General features: G+C 41.0%; 1 protein-coding gene across 2 annotated transcripts in view; it reads right to left on the reverse strand.

Annotated features, from left to right (window-relative positions):
* BMPER (BMP binding endothelial regulator) overlaps positions 1 to 21,696 on the reverse strand; it is a 242,643-nt gene that overhangs the window by 183,090 nt on the left and 37,857 nt on the right. For both annotated transcript variants that reach the window (XM_020289902.2, XM_020289901.2), the window contains exons 4-5: positions 3,893 to 3,975; positions 189 to 279 (exon numbers count right to left, since the gene is read on the reverse strand). In XM_020289902.2, coding sequence (XP_020145491.2) covers positions 189 to 279; positions 3,893 to 3,975 — 174 coding nt within the window. The remainder of the gene's footprint in view (positions 1 to 188; positions 280 to 3,892; positions 3,976 to 21,696) is intronic.

The following is a 21,696-nucleotide window of genomic DNA, read 5'->3' on the forward strand; positions in this document are numbered from 1 at the left end:
CGTTTCTATGCAAAGGAGTGTGCTCTCTAAACCCGTCAGGTGCATAGATGTAAAGTGAGGAAAATTCCAGCCTGGTGGGCAGGGGCTGGGGGTGGGGGAAATCACGCATTCCTGAGAGAACACAGAGCGACTTCCACAGTGTCGCCCCGCCAGGGAGCCCTCCAGCCTCCCCATCCTGAGGACGTTACCTGGACAGGTGGGGCAGCAGGATCCCAGATGCTCCAAAGGGTTTTTACAGTGAACAACGCAGCGGACCTCAGACTCTGTGACGACGCCCTCCTGAAAAACAGAACGCCACAGGCAAAGTGTCAGCTCAGAATTCCCCCCCTACCGAGGTACCACTTCTGGAAAGTGACCAAGGGAGGAGAAGAGAACGCAAAAAGCACCACGCGGCGGTGGGTGTCAGGCCCAGAGGTGAGTGGCACCAGTGAGGTAAGATCCCAGCTCGCCCCACCCACGCTTTAGAACTCAGCGTGCTAATCCTGTCGCCTGTTCTTTTCCCTGTCCTCACTCTTTCTCCTTGGTCCTAATTTCTTTCTTCCTTTTAAATCTAGCTTTTTAAACCTTCTTGCTGTCAGTACCTGACAGAGTCTAGCTGCTCATTCACAATTATTTGAAGTTTTCAATACTTACTGCATTTTCTATTATTATTACACTCCAAGTCATTAATTCTGAGGCACAGAGTACAAGCGTCGTAGCCCAGACCAGCACTGGAGATGCGAAATCCTTACCAACCTGCTAGAAATAACTAGAAAAGCTCCTCCATCTTAGACACGTCACTCCACTCACAGAGAGCCCGCGTCTCTGTTCCCTCAAGCACCAAATGAAGAGATGAGAAAAAAAAAAAAAAAAAGCGATTTTTAAGTTCATGTTCTATATGTCAAAATGGAGATTTTTAGGTCTTAATAATAAAATCAGCTGAGTCATTTGCAACCTGGTATTGCGACGCTAATATTAATGTCGACTGAAATATTTTTTGAATTAATTTTCAGAGTTGGCCTTGAAGGATTTTTTTTTTCAGATTCCCTACCCATTCTGTAAATGGATTTGCATTTTACTTTGTTTAATTTTGCTTTAAGGGGAGGGGTACAACAGGCTGGAACCAAATGTAACAATTTGACAACTGGGTCATTTTCTTCACCATGTCTGCTGCCACATTCTCTCCACCCAAAGAGCAGGGTTATATCCTAAATGTCTTCATGTCATGTCGGGCCTGAGGTTTCCACACCCAGGGGAATTTATTGTGGTCTATGTCACATTTGGGAAAGAAAAAAACAACTCCCAAAATACCAGCAATATACAACATCAAAAAGAGAGCCATGCTTTAGTTATATAACTGAACTAATGCAAAAAGCTGTGTATGGCCCAAGATCAATTTCCCTCCAGTCTCTGCAATCCAGATGGAGGATTCAGGTTAGTTCCCACCATGAATTTCCTCTCTGTGATCTTCAGATTTTCCCCTTCCATGCAATAAGAAATTAAAAGCAGGGATAAAAAGGTAAATTTTTCACCATCAGAACTCCTTTGGCAGGAGCATGTAAGAAAGATGACAGGTGCCAGGTGTGGTGGCTCATAATCCCACCATAATCCCAGCAACTCCGGAGGCTGAGGCAGGAGGATCGCTTGAGCCCTGGAGTTTGAGGCTGCAGTGAGCTATGATCATGCCCCTATGCTCCAGCCTGAGTAACAGAGGAAGACCCTGTCTCTAAAAAAAAAATACAAATAAAAATAAATAGTAAAAATAAATATGCTAGAATTCAAGTCAAATGGAAATAGACCAGATCATTAGACTCCCTGTCATCTGTCTGGTACCCAGTCGTATCCAATCCACCCAGGCACTCTACCAGAGAATTGTTAATGACAGTCTGGCTTACTGTTTACAACCGCCCTATGAGACAGCACTATTCCACTGCATAGGAGGTAAAAGTGAGGTGTACCAAGGTTAAGTAGCAAGTTATGTTGAGTATAGAGCCCATATTTCACTAGCTGCCCTATACTGTCTCCTCTCTTACTGATTTTGTGCCCCAAGAGGAGAGGAGCCTGCAAAAAAGGTTGCAATTGTTTCATTCTGTGGAGGAACAAGAACACCTCACTGACAAGTGCCAGAAAGTGACCATTTCCTGCATTCTGAGATGAGGTCTCATTCCCTGAAGAAGGAAGCAAGCAAGCTTGAGAGGGAAGGTAGCAGCTGAGCAGAGGGGCAGCCTCTGTGGCTCCCTTCACAGAGGGTTGGTTTTCTGCCTATTGAATGATATCACACTAGCTAGTAGGGAGTAGGTGAAGTTTGAGAAAAGGAGGAGAAATGAAAGGCAAAATTCCTCTTTGGTAGGTAACATCCTCTTTCTGTGCTTTGTTCTGCAGTTCAGCGTCTCCTGACTCCAAAGGCTTTAAGATCTCCTCCAACAATAACTGGAGATTTCTGCATCATTCCCTCTGAGCCCTGCTGAGTGGCCAGTGACCAAAGATGACAGGCAATAGGAGTGTCAGTGGTAACAACTGATAATGGCTTAACGTGTTATTCAGCCAACAAAATAGTCCCTCCCGCAGAACGGCTTCCATTTAATTTGAACAAAGTCTTCATCCAAAGGCAGCAAAACTCACCTCTGGTCCATGCAACTTGAGGATCTTCAAGGCCTCTGACTGTTGTGTAGAAACCTTACACTAGACCCCAAAGGTAACGTGGTTAACTTGTTTAACAAACATTGTAACCATGGCTTTCAGAGTGCCCCCACGAAAGACGAGAGGGAGGGTGGGGATGGGGTGGAACAAGTGTGGGCTTTTGGTGTTATTAAAACTCATTGCTCTTGTCTTGTTGTACCATGAGACAGATCAAACCTATAACCTGGAGTAAAAAAGCAAATATTTGTTGATTTAATGAATCTATTATTTGTATCTGTTCTACCAACTGCTTATTTTGGCATATAACTTAGATTTCCTACATTAATAAGCTGAATATTTAACAGAATAAATAACTGAAAGTCTCATGAATGAATATGCCTACTATGGGCATGTAATAAAGAACATGGCTATGTAAAATTCAGATTTTAATAAATGAAATGTCATTATGCTTCAGTTAAGAGCAGAGAGAATTATCCAATACTATGCAACCTTTCAGTCTCCTTTAAATGCAAAAGCACATCCTTGGACAGTGAAATGGGATTAGGGATAAAATGATTTAACAGCACCTTCTCTACAAAGAAGAATTTTTAAGTTACATCCAAATTAAATGAGCACTATTTTGTAACAGAGTTTCTATATAGAGATAAGAAAACAAGTTTGAAATTTTAGGTTCTCCATTTCCCCTTTGGTTTTTCTTGCTATGTTTAATATCTGCAGGGATTAGAGGAGGTGAAATTCCCGCTGTTTTCAGAGTTCAGCAAGGATCAGCCACAGTGAACGCCTTAGCTGCTAAATTGGTGGTTCCTAAATTGGTCAGGTTGAAATCATTGAGTTACAGTATACTAATTGCTTCGATTTAATACAGTTTACAAATTGGCTCCAGTTCAAAATCTTTTTAAATCAAAGAAGGAAAATATATATCCTCTAACAATACCTCTTTTCTGCTAACAGGAATTTGTGTTTTGCTCAAAGATGACTTCACAGGAAGACATGAATTTTCCCCAAGGACATATGCATCTTCCCAGAGTATTTCCAGGCACAATTTGACGATGGTGAGCAATTCTGCTGTATGTTTCTGGAAGCAAGGCCTACACAATGTCTATCCTGTACCTGCCTTGTTATGGTGAATGTCACAATAAATATGTACAAGGATAAAGTTGCTTTTTCATTTGTTTTTCATTTTCATTTGCCTTTGGGGGGTTTTGTCCTATGTTGTCAGAAAGAGGACTCTATGGATTCCTTTCCACTGAAGAGTAAAATAGTTGAATTTTACCTGGCACTGGCGCAGGACACAGGGCTCAGCTGGGCTCTGCCATTTGAAGGAGCTATTATAGGTGTTTCCTTCATAGGTGCAACCTAGACAGGAAACACAGAAGCAGGAAGAAAGGCCAAGAATTAATGTGGGTTTCCTTTATCTTTAGAGCAAAAGAAGTTATGTCCTCTAAGCCAAGACTAGTGATCGCAGGAGCCACCATATTCCTTGTCTATTTTTCCCCAAAACACAACTAAGCCTTCCAAGCATCCACTTGGCATTCACTTACATTAATTCTCTGACTACTGAGAAGATTAACCTCGGGGACTATATTTTCAAATGGAAAACCACAGATTGATGAACTCTCATGACCAAAACGCACAAACTCATAACTTTATTTATGCCTAACGACGTATGAGAAGAACCAGAGCTGAAAAACACCACCATGAAAGGGGACCTTGCAAGAGACTAAATGAACTCAAAACTACTGAGGATCAAGAGGGAAGTCTAAAACAGGGTAGGAAACAAAAGCAGAAAATTAAAATATAGGAATTGATTACAAAATTCTATACCCATCTAAGACTCATAAAGAAGCTACTGTCTTCGCTAGATAAAACCTTCCAACTCTTATCTCCAGAGTTCTAAAAGCTATGCCTTCATATTTCACTTTTATTATACTTTTAGGCAGTAAATTAGATTAAGCAAATCTGAAACTACATATGTACAGATTACCACATACTAACTCACTGGCCAAAACAGAAGTCAAAGGCCAGAGATCCTCCAAAGACAAAACAATCCAATTAGATTGACTTCCTATAGAGAAAGCCAAATAAATAATGGTGTGAAGATCACAGCCCAGGTCTTATGTTAGTTTGTACAAATAACACCTTCCATGCTGTGGGTTACGCTATCTGGGAAGATGCACTTAGCTATGCCTATAGTCACTGTATCCTTAGGTGCCCAGGAGGCAAAAAGATTTACCAATAATAGTCTTGTTTACTTAACCCAAAAAGTGCAGAAGACAGAACACACACATGCAACAGTGCCAAAAGAAAAGGGCCCGGCTTTCTATTTCGATGACTGACTTCTGGCAAGCTAATCAACCTCAATTCACAGGTTTTTCTTGTCCAAGACACAGAGAGGAGTCTCACCTCCTTCCATGACATCTTTTAGATACTGTTGTAATAAAAAAAAAAAAAAACTCTCTAAAGACATTCAATCAGAATAATAAAGGACTTTAAAAAATTTCAATAGATGTTTTCATAAACTCAGAACCGTGATCTGAATTCCCAAAGAATTATGAATGATCAAAAAGAGCTCAGTAACACTCTTCTCTCTAGCTCCTACAAATCAAATTACTAAAGTACACAGCTGATTGGAAACACATTAAGGAAATGCTTTCACCATATATTTTTTAATTTCCTTTGCACGATGTGTTACAGAGATAAAATGTTCAACCACAGGAACTCCTAGCATACTGCAAATACTTAACGCCAAACCAAGAATGAAGACAGTAAATTTTCAACAATGAAAACCAATATAAAACAATTTGGGCTAGCATAAATCTTACTGAACAAACGCACTTACAAGAGACGTGCCATGTGCATGTCTGATCCACTAACACAGACTCACTCAGATAATAAATAACTTGTTCCGAGAGATGGAGGCGGGGAAATCAGAGAACCAAATCCAATTCATGTTAAATCCAAGTAAATATGAAACGCCTGCCAAGTCTGCCAGTGGAGTTTCTGAATATGTTATATATTTTCATCATATGAATTTTAAAAAAATTTTTTTGAAAGAAAGGGTGATTTTTCACTGCTAATAGGGCAGGCAAAGATCTTGCCTTTTTTGCTTTGGAGCAAAATACTGAAAACCCATACAGGCCAGGAGGAACGGCAGGTTAAGAGACTGTTTCTAAGCAATGCCAGGTCATGTGCAAAGGGCTCCCAGGAATAGCACTGGCTCTCTGGATTATTCCAGTCTATGTGGGATAAAAGGTATTGGAACAATTGGTCCACAGTGCAGGGAACCCAACAGTGTTTTCTGCTTCAAATAACTCTCAGTTGGAAGCCTTTTTCCTCTATCATATTTTACAATGTAAAAAAAAAAAAAAAAAAAAGATTGGGCAATAATACTGGAAAATCAGATGAGGGTCAGATTGTAAAGTGCTGCATTGCTTAGCCACCCTTGTCTACATGTCGATCTACCATGCCTGGGTTGATGTAATAGATTTTCCCAAACAATGAATGAATCTGAATGACTGAATAGACTCCAAAACGTCTGTGAAAATCTCTTTAGCAAACGTAATCTATCCCTTTTCCTTCTTCACCTACCCTCACTAGCACCAACTATCAGTTAGGGAAACTTTAGTATATCAAGCTTTAGAGTAGATTTCATATGTAAGGATTTTTGGGAAGAGGATGATTAAAGAAAGGATATTTTCACTGTTCTTTGGGTTCATGTTCTAAGATAAACATATTCTCTTAATGCAAGACACTAACTTGAGCTATATGAAGACTAGACTGGGATATACACACAATCAAAGTAAACCTATGTATACGCCAGAAATAAATTACCTCATTTTCTGTTAGGCAAATTCTTTAAAATAAATTCTAATCGCTATCACCTTTATGCTGCTAATTGTAAACAGGCAATATCTTGCCCTATTTTTATTTAAACCCCAGAGGTGGAATATACTCACACTCTCTTATTGGCCAGGATAGAAAGAGAGGCAGAGGAAATCTGTCACCATATATCCAAGCATGCTTCTCAAACTATCTCTAGTGAAAGACCAGTCTGCCTTGTTTTCGTTTTTCTAATCAAATGTGGAATGATACTTTTATGAAATATAATAAAAGTGACTTATTAGAAAAACTGAATTTAGAAGAGACAAAATATAAGCCCATTATTTTATCATTCCATGTATTAGGCACAAAATATTTTGCTGAATTATATTAAACGTTTCTAATTGTTACTCTCCATTTCTGCATTTAGCTTACTGTAGATCAGTATCATAGTCCACGGACCATTGGTGACCTGCAGAGCATGTTCTGGGTACCATCACATTGGGATATACATCATGGGAGCAGGGGAACAACCCAAAGAAACAATATAAATATTTCAAGCTTTCAAAGAAACAATATAAATATTTCAAGCTTTGATGTTTAGAACTAGAAGCAAACTTACAGATGATATAATTTATCTCTTTCATTTGACAGATGAGAAAATTTGCACAGAAAAACCAAAGTGGCATACTCCAAATCAGAAAGTATTAGGTGTGAAACTAACACTAGAATCCAGGTTTCTGCGTGAAATTCACATTTTTATATCTAGGTCTAAACTGGTAGTATTACTCTTGCATTTTATACAGCATGATGTCCTTTGCATTGAGGACGTTATGGCCCAGGAAAAATGCCAATATTGGCTCTTATAAGATTCCATAATAGTAAATCCAGTAATAAATGAAAGAGTATGTAAGTAGGATAGTTAAAAGAACACTTAGGTAAATACACAGCAACCAGTAAGGTAGCTTTGCTTTTTTCTTTAATTTTAAATAAACTTTCTGCCAAGGAATTTATAAACAGTCATTAGTTTTCTTCTGGTGATAAAAAGAGATTCCTTTTGAGATTCCACAAGCTTCAACAAAATCTACAGTAGGACGAAGTGGTTATTTTCTGATAAAATCACTACAGTATATTTAAACCAACAGTTCTCAACCAAGGGCGATTTTTCCTTCCACACCAATCCCCAGCTACAGGACTTTGGGCAACATTAGGAGATATTTTTGTCACTCACAGCTGGGGGCTGCAGAGTGGTACACGGTATCTAGCAGGTAGAGGCCAGGGATACTGCAAAGCACCCTACAATGCACACCAAAAATTAACCAGCTCAAAATTCCAGTTGGGCAAGGTTAAAAAAAACCCTGATTTAAACCATCACACAGAACTCGATAATTCTTCTTTACATCCAAAATAATATAAAAATGAGCCTAAACTAGCTACATTTTCCATTTGTATATGTTTGGATTTCTTGATGCCAAATATTTATAGGGCGAGGAAGAACTTCAGAGTATTTTTTCCTAACATTCTTACTCTTGAAGAGAGGCTTGGCCCAGTCCACTCAGAGAACACGTGGCAATGGAAACAGGAAGAACACAAATTAATTGAATCCACAGTTAAGCAATAAAACTCATTTTTCCTATTAGTTGCGACCTTTTTCAGTGGCCACATTATCCCAAGGGAAAAAGAATACCACACATTTTCATCATTCTGTTGTTAAAATAACTGTTAGAAATCATCAGGACTATAAAAAATGGCATTGGCCTTCTAACGAGCCTTAGCTGTGCCTAGTTTCTCCCTTCCAGTCTTAATCCTCTCACTTTTCGTGTTAGTATTAGCCTAAGAGCAGAGAACAAGATCTTCCCATTACCAATAACATAACCCCTGGGCACCCAAGTCCCTTATAACACGCCCTGACCTACATTTCCAGCTGGTTGTCTTCGTTCCTAGAACTCCACCCCGGGCCTTGGGGTCACTGTCACAGTGAACTTGCACAGCTTCTGAATGCACACTTACGTTCCTCAGCCAAGGCCGTCTGGCTTTTCCCGCCACCATCCTGCTAAAACTTCACTCTCTCGAGCTGCAGCTGCCTTCTACGGGCCCAGTCAAAGGACAGTCTTTATCGTAGGACAACCCTGCAGCATGCTAACCATGCTTTCCTTCTTCAAGCCCCTCTCACACCTTCTAGATTCTCTCTCTCCAATATCTTCCCAACCTCTCTACTCTGGCCTCAGCTAAGCTGCTGGTTATGTCTCACCTGGACAGCATGCTCCTTGACTGTCTCACCTGCCTGTGACAGGGGCCTTTTCCAAGCCCATTTCCTATCCAGCTGCCAGTGTGTGCTCTTTCAGGTCTGATGGCGTCATTCACATCCTTGAACTCTATCAATAACCAGTGGTGCACAGCCTGCATGAGGTATAGACCAGGTACCTACCCCTAACTCTTCTTTTCCAGATACATTGGGTCAGAGTTTCCAGAAATAGGAAGTGGAAGAAGAATCTAATGTGCAGCCAGGATTGAAAACCCAGTTCTTTACTATAAAATTCAAATAGCCTCCAGGCCTGGCTGTGACTCACCTCTTCATCCTCTTTTCTGCTCCCCCCAATCCCCTACTCCCTCCACTGCCGACAGCTGTACTTAGAACTCCCCCAGACACGGCCAGAAGCTCTCATCCTGTGGTTCTGCACATGCTGCTCCCTTCTTGAAAAGCCCAGATCCCATCCATTCCCTCTATCTCCATCACCCCTACAAGGACACCCAGGTCACCCAGGCTCTCCTTCCTTGCCTAGCTAATTCATCCTTCGAGGCTCCGCTCAAGGTCATAGTCTCTGGGAAGCCTTCCTTAGAACTTCCCCACTCAGGGAGTGCCCCTGTGCTCTTTCTCCATGCACTGCGAATGCTCAGGTCCCTTACAGTACTCTGTATGTAGCAGGTCTCTAATAAATTGTTTGATGTCACTGATAATAAATACTAAGCACCAACATATTCCTGCAAACCACGGAAATAGAACATAGAAAGAGTGACATTCACTGGACTTCCACTTAGGGGAAGTCACTTAGGCATGTGGCCCCATTCAATTCCACCTCCAAAAATGGTGACGCTTTCCTGGAGCAACTCAGATAAGTTAAATCTCGGTAGAGTGTCTTTTCTTTCCAAAGTCCACTTTGGTTCTCCAAAATCCTAGTTAATTCTTGGGAGGGGGCAGTGTGGAATAAGCATGCAAAGAGTTGTATTTACTAAATTAAACCAAACTGGGGTCTTTGAAGTCAGCTCATGCCACATGGCACAGGGAAGCAGAGCAGACAGGTCTGCCATGCTTTGCTGCTTCCGGGCCACCTGATAGGTCACCCCCACCCCCCTGGATTTAGTCAATAAGCCCCAAATTGCCCCGGCCCAGTACAATTTTTTTAATGAACCACTTTTCGGACACTGTTCTCCAGAAACATATGGAAGTATAATCAAAAGGGATAAACATAAAATCTGACTAGCCATTCTAGGGCTTAAATTGTGTCTTTAAGAGTTCATTTAAAACAGGCTTTTATTACTCTTCGAGGCTGTACCTACCATGAATCCTGCAGGCAATTTTGCTCATTTTTGGTTAATGGGGATTTTACAGCCAAACCGTTTCCTCAATCCCAAGAGAAAGAATCAGACCCATGAACCAAGTTCTTAAAGAGTAGTGTGTGCCCCTTCACCAGAGTATTTTTTTTCATAGCTTTTTTTGCTTTGTTTCCAATTAGGAATTCAATGCGTAATTGAAATGGAATAATTAACAATAGAAAAAGAACTGGTAGAGAGCTACTTAATTTTTGATGATTTTCTGAATAAACCCCAAATATGCAGAAATATCAGATGAGTGCAGTGAAATAAATCACAAATACAACTCACTTATCTACTACAAGGAACACAAAATTCCACGTGACTTACCTTGATTTCTAAACTTTGTGTTTATTAGAGACTGTAAAGTGATGAAATTCTGGCCCACAGTCTCGTAACTTTATGGTGTCATAATACATACAATATCTGGCATTGATAGGAAGGTAATGAAATAAAGTCCATGAACCACAAATAAATTGGGCTTCTAGTCAATAAAATATGCTTTTGAATTTTCAATGCAATTAATACAATAAAGGAAGTATGAAATACATTAAAGGAGAAAAATACTTGCAACTACTTTTTATACATCACCCATCATTCCTGCATTTGATCTGTTCTTACTATAAACATTTCTAACCATGGAAGTGCCTCTCCCTCTGGGCTGATACACACTGCAGCAACCATCCTACCCTCGGCGCCCCGTTGTCAAATTTATAGCCAGCACCACTGCCTCTCAACAGGCAAAGGAGGAAGAATTAAGTTGTGCTCACACGGAGCAAAAATGGAGAAAGAAGGAAAACAGTATTACATCAGGAGAGACCATCCATGACACTACAAGACTAGCTTTCTGGCCGGGCGCGGTGGCTCACGCCTGTAATCCTAGCACTCTAGGAGGCCGAGGCGGGCGGATTGCTCGAGGTCAAGAGTTGGAAACCAGCCTGAGCAAGAGCGAGACCCCGTCTCTACTATAAATAGAAAGAAATTAATTGGCCAACTAATATATATAGAAAAAATTAGCCAGGCATGGTGGCGCATGCCTGTAGTCCCAGCTACTCGGGAGGCTGAGGCAGAAGGATTGCTTGAGCCCAGGAGTTTGAGGTTGCTGTGAGCTAGGCTGACGCCACGGCACTCACTCTAGCCTGGGCAACAAAGCGAGACTCTGTCTCAAAAAAAAAAAAAAAAAAAAAAGACTAGCTTTCTAATGTGGGCAGGAAAATGTTACCAAAGGCTATTTCCAAAGATGAGTTCCAAAAACATTTTTCAAAAATATTATGCAAATAATCCTCCAACAGGAAAAATGGAAAGAAGAGAAAAAATTAAAATCATTGCATAATTATTGTAGGTGAAGCAATGTACTTGGAGTTTTCACATAGGATTCAATTTTATTCTCATAAAAAGCACTATAGGACAGAAAACATTTTACCCTCAGATTTTAAAAATGAGGAAACACAGGTTTAGAAAAGTAAAAGTACTTTGTCTAGAGTCACACAGCCACTCTTCAACTTACTCCAAAATGCACACTCCGTTCACCTTTTGAGTTCTGCCAGACACACAGAAAGAGCTCTGAAAGTAGTAGCTTCAATAATAAAAATGATGTCCCTGAGGTAGGTAGCATGTTGCCTTTCAGTGATACTTTAAAACAGTGGTCCCCCACCTTTTTGGCACCAGGGACCAGTTTCATGGAAGACAATTTTTCCATGGACCAGGGGGAGGGGGGAGGGTATGGTTTCGGGATGATTCAAAGGCATTACATTTATTGTGCACTTTATTTCTATTATTATTACATTGTAATACATAATGAAATAATTATACAGACCTCTCTGCTAATGATAATCTGTATTTGCAGCCTCTCCCCAGCGCTAGCATCACCACCTCAGCGCTAGCATCACCACCTCAGCGATAGCATCACCACCTCAGACCATCAGGCATCAGATTCTCATAAGGAGCGGGCAACCTAGATCCCTCGCATGCCCGGGTTACAGTAAGTTTCACACTCCAGTGAGAATCTATTGTCACTGCTGATCTGACAGGAGGGGGAGCTCAGGTGGTGAGGCAAGCGAAGGGGAGCAGTAAACACAGATGAAACTTCGGTTGCTGGCCCGCCGCTCACCTCCTGCTCTGCAGCTTGGTTCCTAACAAGCCATGGACTGAGGGTTGAGGACAGCTTTAAAATGATGTTTCAGTAATGACTGAAAGCCAATTTTATAAGGCTTAAAAATGCATATTTTGTGGCCGGAGTGGCAAGAGATAATTTTGTGGATTTATGTTTAAACTATGTTCTAAATGTCTTCACATTTGGCTACCAGTCATGCTAGGCCTTGAGCCTTTTGACATTAGGAAGCAACAGATAATAAGGGCTCAAAGCATCAAATCCAAACATCTAAGGTTGGATTCATGCATCTTTCATAATACGAATGTTTTTCACAGTTTGGGGTGCATGGTAGCAGCCTTAAAAAGTAAAATATATTTGAAGACAACATAACGACCAATAACCTCACGAGATATACAATATTATAGTGGCTACAAACAAAAAGTCATAAATGGAACCCTCAGTTTCCCCAAAGTAATTTTAAAGACATCCATGAATATCTCTTTGGTAAGCATAAAGAAGAAATGAGTTATATACAACACACATATGAAATATCATTTGTGTCACTGATGTATTGCCCTGTAAGATTTTTATACTTTGGAAAGCATATTACATGATGTAATCCTTACGGTTGATTAAACAGGGTGTTCAGGGATCATTGGGGAAAAAGGTATGAGAAATATTCTACCACCACTCTTTTTCTTTTATTTTTTATTTTGAAATAATTATAGATTCACAGCAAGGTGCAAACAAATATATGGGGAGGTTCTGCACATCCTTCACCCCACCTTCTCCCATGTTAACATCTTGTATAACTACAGTATAATATCAAAACCAGGAAATTGACAGGGGTGCAATCCATACCACTTATTCAGATTTCACCAGTTTCACATGTGCTCATTTATGTGTGTGTGTGTGTGTGTGTGTGTGTGTGTGTGTGTGTGTGTAGTTCTATGCAGTTTTATCACTTGTAGATTCTTGCAACCAATCAACATACAGAACCGTGCCCTCACCACAAAGCTCCCTGGGACTATCCATTGATATCTACACTCACCTTGCTTCTTGCCTCTGTCCCCAACACCTGACAACCAGTAATCAGCTCTCCATTTCTGTAACTGTGTTATTCAAGAATGTGATAAGAAAGGAATCATCTAGTATAGGGGTCCTCAAACTTTTTAAACAGGGGTCCAGTTCACTGTCCCTCAGACCATTGGAGAGTGCCCACTGTGGGTCCAGGATGAGTTGGCTGCTAAGCAAGACAGACAGCTGTGGCAAAAACACCGGTCGGGCTGCATAAACGTCCTAGGTGGGTGGCATGTGGCCCATGGGCCATAGTTTGAGGATGCCTGATCTAGTATATCGCCTTTCAAGATTGACTCTTTTCTCTTTAAATAATTCTTCTGAGTTCTACCCGTCTTGTTGCCAGTATCAACAATTTATTCCTTTACACTGCAGAATAGTATTCCCTGGTATGGCTGTAACCCTTACTGGGTTTGTTTACCCAATCACTCAGTGAAGACATCTGGGTTGTTTCCAGTTTTATTTGTTTTGTTTTGTTTTTTTACCTATTACAAATAAATCTACTATGAACATAAACCTGTACAGAATTTTGTGTGAACACAGGCTTTTGTTTCACAGGATAAATACTCAAGAATGTAATTACTGGGTCATATGGTAAGTGTATGTTTAGTTCTTTAAGAAACTGCCATATTGATTTCCAGAGTGGCTGAACCATTTGACATTATCAGCATCAACATATGAGAGATTTTCCACACCTTCACCGGCATTTGGTGTTATCACTCTACAGTTGACCCTTGAACAACTTGGGGTTTAGGGGTGCCAAGCCCCTACACAGTCGAAAATCCATGTATAACTTTTGAATCTCCAAAAACTTAACGATTAATAGCCAACTGTCAACTGGAAGCCTTACCGATAACATAAACAGCGAACTGATATATGTTTTGTATGTTATATGTATTATATATTGTATTCTTAAAGTAGACTAGAGAATAAAATGTTATTTAAAAATTGTAAGGAAGAAGGCCGGGCGCTGTGGCTCACGCCTGTAATCCTAGCTCTTGGGAGGCCGAGGCGGGCGGATTGCTCAAGGTCAGGAGTTCAAAACCAGCCTGAGCAAGAGCGAGACCCCGTCTCTACTATAAATAGAAAGAAATTAATTGGCCAACTGATATATATATAAAAAAAAAAAATTAGCCGGGCATGGTGGCGCATGCCTGTAGTCCCAGCTACTCGGGAGGCTGAGGCAGAAGGATCACTCAAGCCCAGGAGTTTGAGGTTGCTGTGAGCTAGGCTGACGCCACGGCACTCACTCTAGCCTGGACAACAAAGTGAGACTCTGTCTCAAAAAAAAAAAAAAAAAAAAAATTGTAAGGAAGAGAAAAGATATTTATTATTCATTAAGCAGAAATGGGTCATCATAAAGGTCTTCATCCTCATTGTCCTCACATTGATTAGACTGAGGAGGAGGAAGAGGAAGGGTAGGTCTTGCTGTCTCAGGAGTGGCAGAGGCAGAAGAGGTAGGGGAGGTGGAAGGGGAGGCAGGCACAATCAATGTAACTTTCACCGAAAAGAATCCACATACAAGTGACCTGTGCAATTCAAACCTGTACTGTCCAAGGGTCAACCGTATATATTTTTTAGCCATTTTGATAGGTGAGTAGTGATATTTCATTGGGAGTTGCTGTTTTCTTTTTTTCCTATGAGGGATATTCTGGTGAAAATTTTAGTTGAATTCTAAATTCACTGTGGTTTTGATTTGCATTTTCCTGATAGCTAATGACGGTGAACATATTTTCATCTGCGTAATTGCTATCTGTATACACTCTAATGAAACCTGTCTTCACATCCTTTGCCCATTTCCTATTTAGATTTTTTGTTGGCTTCACAAAAGTCTTCCACAGAGCAAATGGTTATTACAGGGACGAGGCCCACTATATCAATTTTTCCTTTTTATGACAGTACTGTTTGTGTCAAGTCTGAAAACTCTCTGCCCCAACTCTAGATCCCAAATATTTTCTCCAACATGCTTTTGCTACAAGTTTTATAGTTTTACATTTGACATTTAAGTCTGTGATCAATTTTGACTTAATTTTTGTATAATGTATGAGGTCTAGCTCAGGTTTTGTTGTTGTTGCTGTTGCTGTTTTTATCTATGGAGGCCTAATTACTCCAGTGCCATGTGAGGAAAAGGCTAGCCTCCTTCCATTGGGTTGCTCTGGCACCTTTGTTAAAAATCAGTCGAGTGTATGTGTGTGAATCTATTTCTGGATTCTCCATTCTGTTCCGTTTATCTATGTGTTTACCTCTGCACCAGTACCACACTGTCTTTATTATTATACTATAGCAATAAGACCTAAAATTGGGTAGATTGATTCCTTCTGCTTTATTCTTGTTTTGCATGATCATTATTCTAGGTCCTTTTACTTTTTATATAAATTTTAGAATAAGTTTGTCTATGCCTACAAAATATCCTTGTTGGACCTACCCCTTTTTATACCATTTTTAAAATTACTTAAATGGGGAAATCAGGCTTGATCCACTCATTACTCAAGAGCCTCTCACTGTGGGATGAAGCTGGCCTGAGTTTGCCAAGTCCACTTTGGGGAAGCATTTTTCAAACAGCAATCCAAGGACTAGGGGCATTCCTAGGGGGCCTGTCCAAATGCAGATTCCTGTACCCATCTTTTCCTTCTTATTTGCCACCTCCTTACATGGGCTCTTTGCTGGAAAGTTTTGAGTTGAACCCCATGTGCTCGGGATGATTTTAGAACTGTGGGACCAGTAGAAGAGGCGTCTGATTCAACAGCCCAATATATGTGCAGAGTCTTCTGGGAGGCTGTGATCTCGTGCCATGAAATCAGAGGGGCTCTTTGTTACATTTGAAACATGGGTAGGTAAGGGCATTAAAGAGAAAAAATCACCCATTCTAAAAACAGGAAAAAATTGATAAAGACCTTAACCTATGGGCAGGAGCTGTAGAAAAGACTGCCAAGCATCTGCCAAGAAAAGTAGTTACCGAGCCCTGTGATCACACTGGGGGAGGAATGAGAAGAAACCTCTACATAATGAGCCCTCACCTCCTCCAAGCCAGAGCTGAAGGAAGCACTTCATGGGAGCTGTTCTATGAATTTCCTGCACTTCCTGAATCTCAGAGCAGCCACTGACTTCTGAATTTTAGCTTGTCAACAAAGGCTTATCTTTTTAAATTGTGTTTCTTTGCTAGTGACATTTGTTAAAAACAAGAAAAATATCAAACATCCGGCATATAGTCAGGGGTGTGCTGCAAATGTTTAACAACCAGCTCTCTAAGAGGAAAAAGTCCTGACTTTGTAATGTGTTCTGATTTCCAAGGTATGAATTCTCCCACCAGGGTCAATTCCAAGCTACTAATGTGATATCACTAAACACAGAGTTGGGAATGTAAGCACTCCAGCAAACTACTGTTTACAGGACTATTTATTTTAACATTAGATGCTATTTGCTCTGTAAAACCTTTCATCCTCCTAACAATAGGCCATGAACATTTGGCTGGAGTTTATCTTCAGACGTGCTTCAGGTATTTTATTGGCATCAGAGGTCATGCTGTTTATTCCATATACCTAGACAACAATATTTAAGAATACTAATAATCACATCTTTTCAGTTTATGGCATTATATCTGGCCCTCTTTCTCCTAAACCTGGTGTACACAAACACACACAATTTAGCCAGGGGAACATTCATTCCAGTGGTTCCCATGCCTGCTGAACATCAGAACCACCTGGAGGTTAATTAAGAATAAAGATGCCCAATGGAAACAACCAAATACCCATAACAGATGAATAGATAAACAAAATTTGGTATATTCAGGTAATGGACTATTATTTAGCCTTTTAAGGAATGAAATTCTGATACATGCTACAACATGGGTAAACCTTGAAGACATTATGCTAGGTGAAATGAGCTAGACCTAAAAAGGGCTCTACTTATATGAGGAACCTAGAATAAGCATAAAGACAGAAAGTAGAACAGAGGTTACCAAGGGCTACCAGAGGTTACCAGGGGAGGAGAAAAGGAGGAATTATGTTTTAACAGGCACAGAGTTTCAGTTTGGGATGATGAAAACAAGTTCTAGAAATAGACAGTGGTAGTGGCTGCAAAACAATGTGAATGCACTTAATGCCACTGAATGGTGTACTTAAAAATGGTTAATGTTATGTTACATGTATTTTTCTATAAAAAAAGAACACAGTTGCCTGGGCCCCACTCACTGGAGATGAGGGTCCACTCAGTCTACAGTGGGCTTCAGCATATGAATATTTCACAAGCAGCCCGGGCAGTTCTCAGGCACAAGCAGGTTCAGGGCCCACTAATCCAGTCCAGCCCTCGCATGTTTCAAAGGAGGAAATCGAGAATCAGAAAGAAGTGGCTCAGCCAAGCTCAAGTACAATCAGTAACCGATTCCACATCTAACTCCAAGTCCTATCCCCTTATCACTTCATTCCTCAAATAACTCTGAGTCTGTATGACTATTCTACCATCCATAGGCCACAAGGCACAGAGGTCCCCTGTCCAGATGCCTGAAAATATTAACCTGGCTTTTGCATTTAGCGCCTCAATGTGGCCTTGCCCCTAGAGGTCTGAGGTTCTTCGCTTTGCCTCTGCACTCACAGCCTCATCAAGGAGGCCTTGGACCCATCTCCCCACACCCAAAACATCAAAAACCCAGAGCGCAGGTTCAGAGAACGCCCAAACATTCCCACGCAGTCAGAGGGCTACCTCATGTGTTCAACACCAGCCAGTAGATGCCCAAGCACGTCTGAAGATAAACATCTTCAGCCTTTTAACCACCAAGTCACTGGAAACATAATTAGCTGGTTCTGATAAATAAGCTCCTAGTGAGTGAAGGAGGTGCTCAAGTTCATGAGCATACGATGTACCTTGTTCATTATCATATCACTCCTGTTAAATATCAGACTTTCTAGCAGACAGATTTCTAAGGCAAATACACGGTAGCTGTAAGATGAGGTTCCTCTCCAAAAAGCAATCCAGGACATCTGATCCTTAAAAAAAAAAAGTTGTGTCAACTTCTGAAGAGACTGCAAAAGACTGTTCCCTGATCAAAGCCCAGTAAGAATGTTTATCGTTACAGCATTATGATCACTTTTGAAATAAATAGAAGCCTCTGCACTCACACAATTTCATAAATAGATGCACATACAGATGTACTTTCAATTTCAGAGCTGCCAACCTTTTCTTTTTTTGAGACAGAGTCTCACTCTGTCGCCCAGGCTAGAGTGCTGTGGCATCAGCCTCGCTCACAGCAACTTCAAACTCCTGGGCTCAGGCGATCCTCCTGCCTCAGCCTTCCTAGTAGCTGGGACTACCGGCGTGTGCCACCATGCCCGCCTAATTTTTTCTATATATTTTTAGTTGGCCAATTAATTTCTTTCTATTTTTAGTAGAGACGGGGTCTCACTCTTGCTCAGGCTGGTCTGGAACTCCTGACCTTGAGCAATCCGCCTGCCTCGGCCTCCCAGAGTGCTAGGATTGCAGGCGTGAGCCACCGCGCCCAGCAAGAGCTACCAATCTTAAGCAGCAAATACAAGAGAACCTGGACAGAGTGCAGAGGTTCCCATGTCAAATCCCTCCTTCCCTGTGGTTTCTGATGATGCACCCCAACTTCCTACCCAGAATACCTAGCTTTCCTTTCCTCGGTTTTACAGCCTCCATGGAACAATGCCATGAGAGGCCCCAGAGGAGATGGGAATGTTTTGATTCCGAGACATTTTGGGATGATGAGCATCACTGTGATTTCATGCCCGTGGCAAAATATAAGACAGAAGGGGGAAAAAAATCACCGTAAAGTGCTGAGCCATTTACTCTTCATGGTAGGTATGTTATGAGCAGTCACAGAAAAGTTTTAAGAGCAGCTGCAGAAAGCCCAAAGCCAATTTACAGGTGCATTTTATATGACATTATAAAAGAAAGCAGATAATCATATTAAAATTATGGTACCTAGGAAAGCTGAAGTCATAATCGATCATATTATTTGGTAACTGCACAAAACAATGAAACATCTACTAAAAATTACATGTGGGTTATCATCAAGTTTATTAGTCCTGAAACATACTACAGCCACTACCATATGAAAATATACTTAAGCTGTGGCGGTTTTAATGATTGTTTTAACCTCTATGAAATTCAAAAAAGAAACACTAAAGTATCAGGGGCCTGGGGCTGGTTGGTAGCGTCAGTCATTTTTCATTCCTATTTATCCATTCTCATTCCCTCCGTGTCATTCTCACTCAACTTTTATGTGGGCCAGTAATAGCACACTAAATATGCTGTTGATATCCTAAGATACATACTGACCCAGGAAGACTAGAATCTGGTTTCAGTTTTCTCTTACACCCTTTCTTCCAGCATACATCCAGTGGGTACCAACTGTGTGCCAGGCACAGTGAGCAGAGCTGAGAATACTATCATCCCTGTGGTCTCAGAACTTCCAATTTAGCCGGAGCTCCAGAAAATCAAAATGCTAAACTGCAACTGTGGTCAGTGTTAAGAAGGAAAGTCACGTAATTCTCTGACAAGTAGCCATGGGTGCCAGAAAGCAATGCCTAAAGTGAAATCCAAAGAGGGGTTGAAGTCAACTAACTCAATGATATAGGGTGGAAAAGCACTCCAAGCAAACGGAACACTATGTGCAAAACTCCATGGGAAGAAGCAAGCACAGGACATTGCTAGAAACAAAAGAAAGTCTCCTACCGGGAGAAGTGCAAAACAAGAGGAAAAGAGAGGGGTTATCAGGGTCGGGACCTTGCAGGGCTTGGTGGCCAGCTAACCAGAGGAAGAGAGGGAATGCCAAGAGCAAGACAGCATTTGCTAGCACTTACTGGATGCGATGACCTATATAAGCTATCTTCTAGCTCTAAGCATTATTTTCAATAGATGCTTCCACTTGCCATGATTCCCAGAGCTGCCCTGGGTATGGTTGGTAGATTTCTAAGATGGCCCCCAAGATTTCCAACCCCTGATATTAATATATCCACGTTGTGCAATGTCTCCCTTAAATGTGGCCAAAACCTGTCAATGTGATGGATGCCATTCCTGTGATTAGGTGACATCACCTGGCAAAGATGAAGAGATGGCACGAGTGTAATAAAGGTCCACAATCACTTTAACTTTGAGTTATTAAAAAAGGAGATTATCCTGAGTGGGCCTCACCTAATAGGCAAGCCCTTAAAAGGGGTCTACAAGTCAGAAAGGAGCTCACCTGCTGGCCTTGAAGAAGGAAGCCATTCTATGGCTGCAAGGAACTGGATTCTGCCTACAGCCACGTGAGCTTAGAAGAGGCCTGAGCCTAAATTGATACCCCCAGCCCTGGCTAACACCTCGACTGCAGCCCTGTGAGACCCAGCTAAACCATGCTGAGTCCTAACATCATAGAAACTGTGAGTTAACGATAATGAGTGTTGTTTTAAGCCACTAAGTTTGTCATAACTTAATGTACATTGATAGAAAATTAATACCGTGGGCTGGTAACTGGTGGACAGAAAACCTGTGTTCTGATACTGCTGCCAGGGACTTTGCATACAAGACAACAGGGGACCAAGAGCCACCACCCTCCTCCACCATGTCCAGGAACATTCCCAGCTTGGCCCACTTTAGAAAAGTGAAAACACACCCGAAGTCAGTGGCAAGCCTTGGAAATCTAATCTTCTAACTTAAAGGCAACCACAAACTCTCCACTTAAACTGCCTTCCAAAATCCTACAAAATAGAAAAACAAAGCCCCTGAATAAATGGGTTGGGACAAATTTGACAGGGAGAGCTGATCTCTGTTTTAAGTGTCCTCACTAGTTTTAACAACAAAAAAAGATTTTTATAAAGTCTGATTTTAATGTTAACAAGGTCCTTTTAAACAAATAAGATCATTTTTATTGAAATGCCAAAATAGCCTGGTCTATATTATAGGTTAGCAATCTATGAATTATAACATTCTATACATCTTTTTTCACTTAGAGAAAGAAAGGGAAAAAAGAAGTCTCTCTTGTTTTCTGTCTTGTTTCTTCTTGTCTTTAAAAACATAGTAACAACCCCCCAAATTTCTGGTGCTGGATAGAAAAAATCAGTTATACCACATAGGTTAAAATATATAGGCAGGCATTCCAGACTCTAACAACTTTCATCAAGAGGCACATCAGAAATTCTTTTAAGCTCAAAATCATGGTAAAAATCACAGTGGCATTGGAATTGAATATCTAAATAGTGGGGATGCAATGCAATTTCCCAAGATGTTTTAAGTGACAAGTTAGCATCTCAGCATTAAAACAGCTAGGAGTAGAGACTTGCACTTGGTTGGATATGGAGCGCGTGCACACACACACACACACACACACACACACACACACACACACCCCGAGTATGCAGAGGCTGGCTCTGGAAAGTTCCCCAAGGATCTGGTGCAAAGGTTGTCTCCTGGACAGGATGCAGGCCAGCTGGGGCCAAGAGCAGGAGAAAGCCTTGTGTTTACTACAGATGCTTTTGGATATTTAATTGTGCGAATGCATTATC

This window comes from Microcebus murinus, chromosome 9 (assembly GCF_040939455.1).
Source record: "Microcebus murinus isolate Inina chromosome 9, M.murinus_Inina_mat1.0, whole genome shotgun sequence".
NCBI lineage: Eukaryota > Metazoa > Chordata > Mammalia > Primates > Cheirogaleidae > Microcebus > Microcebus murinus.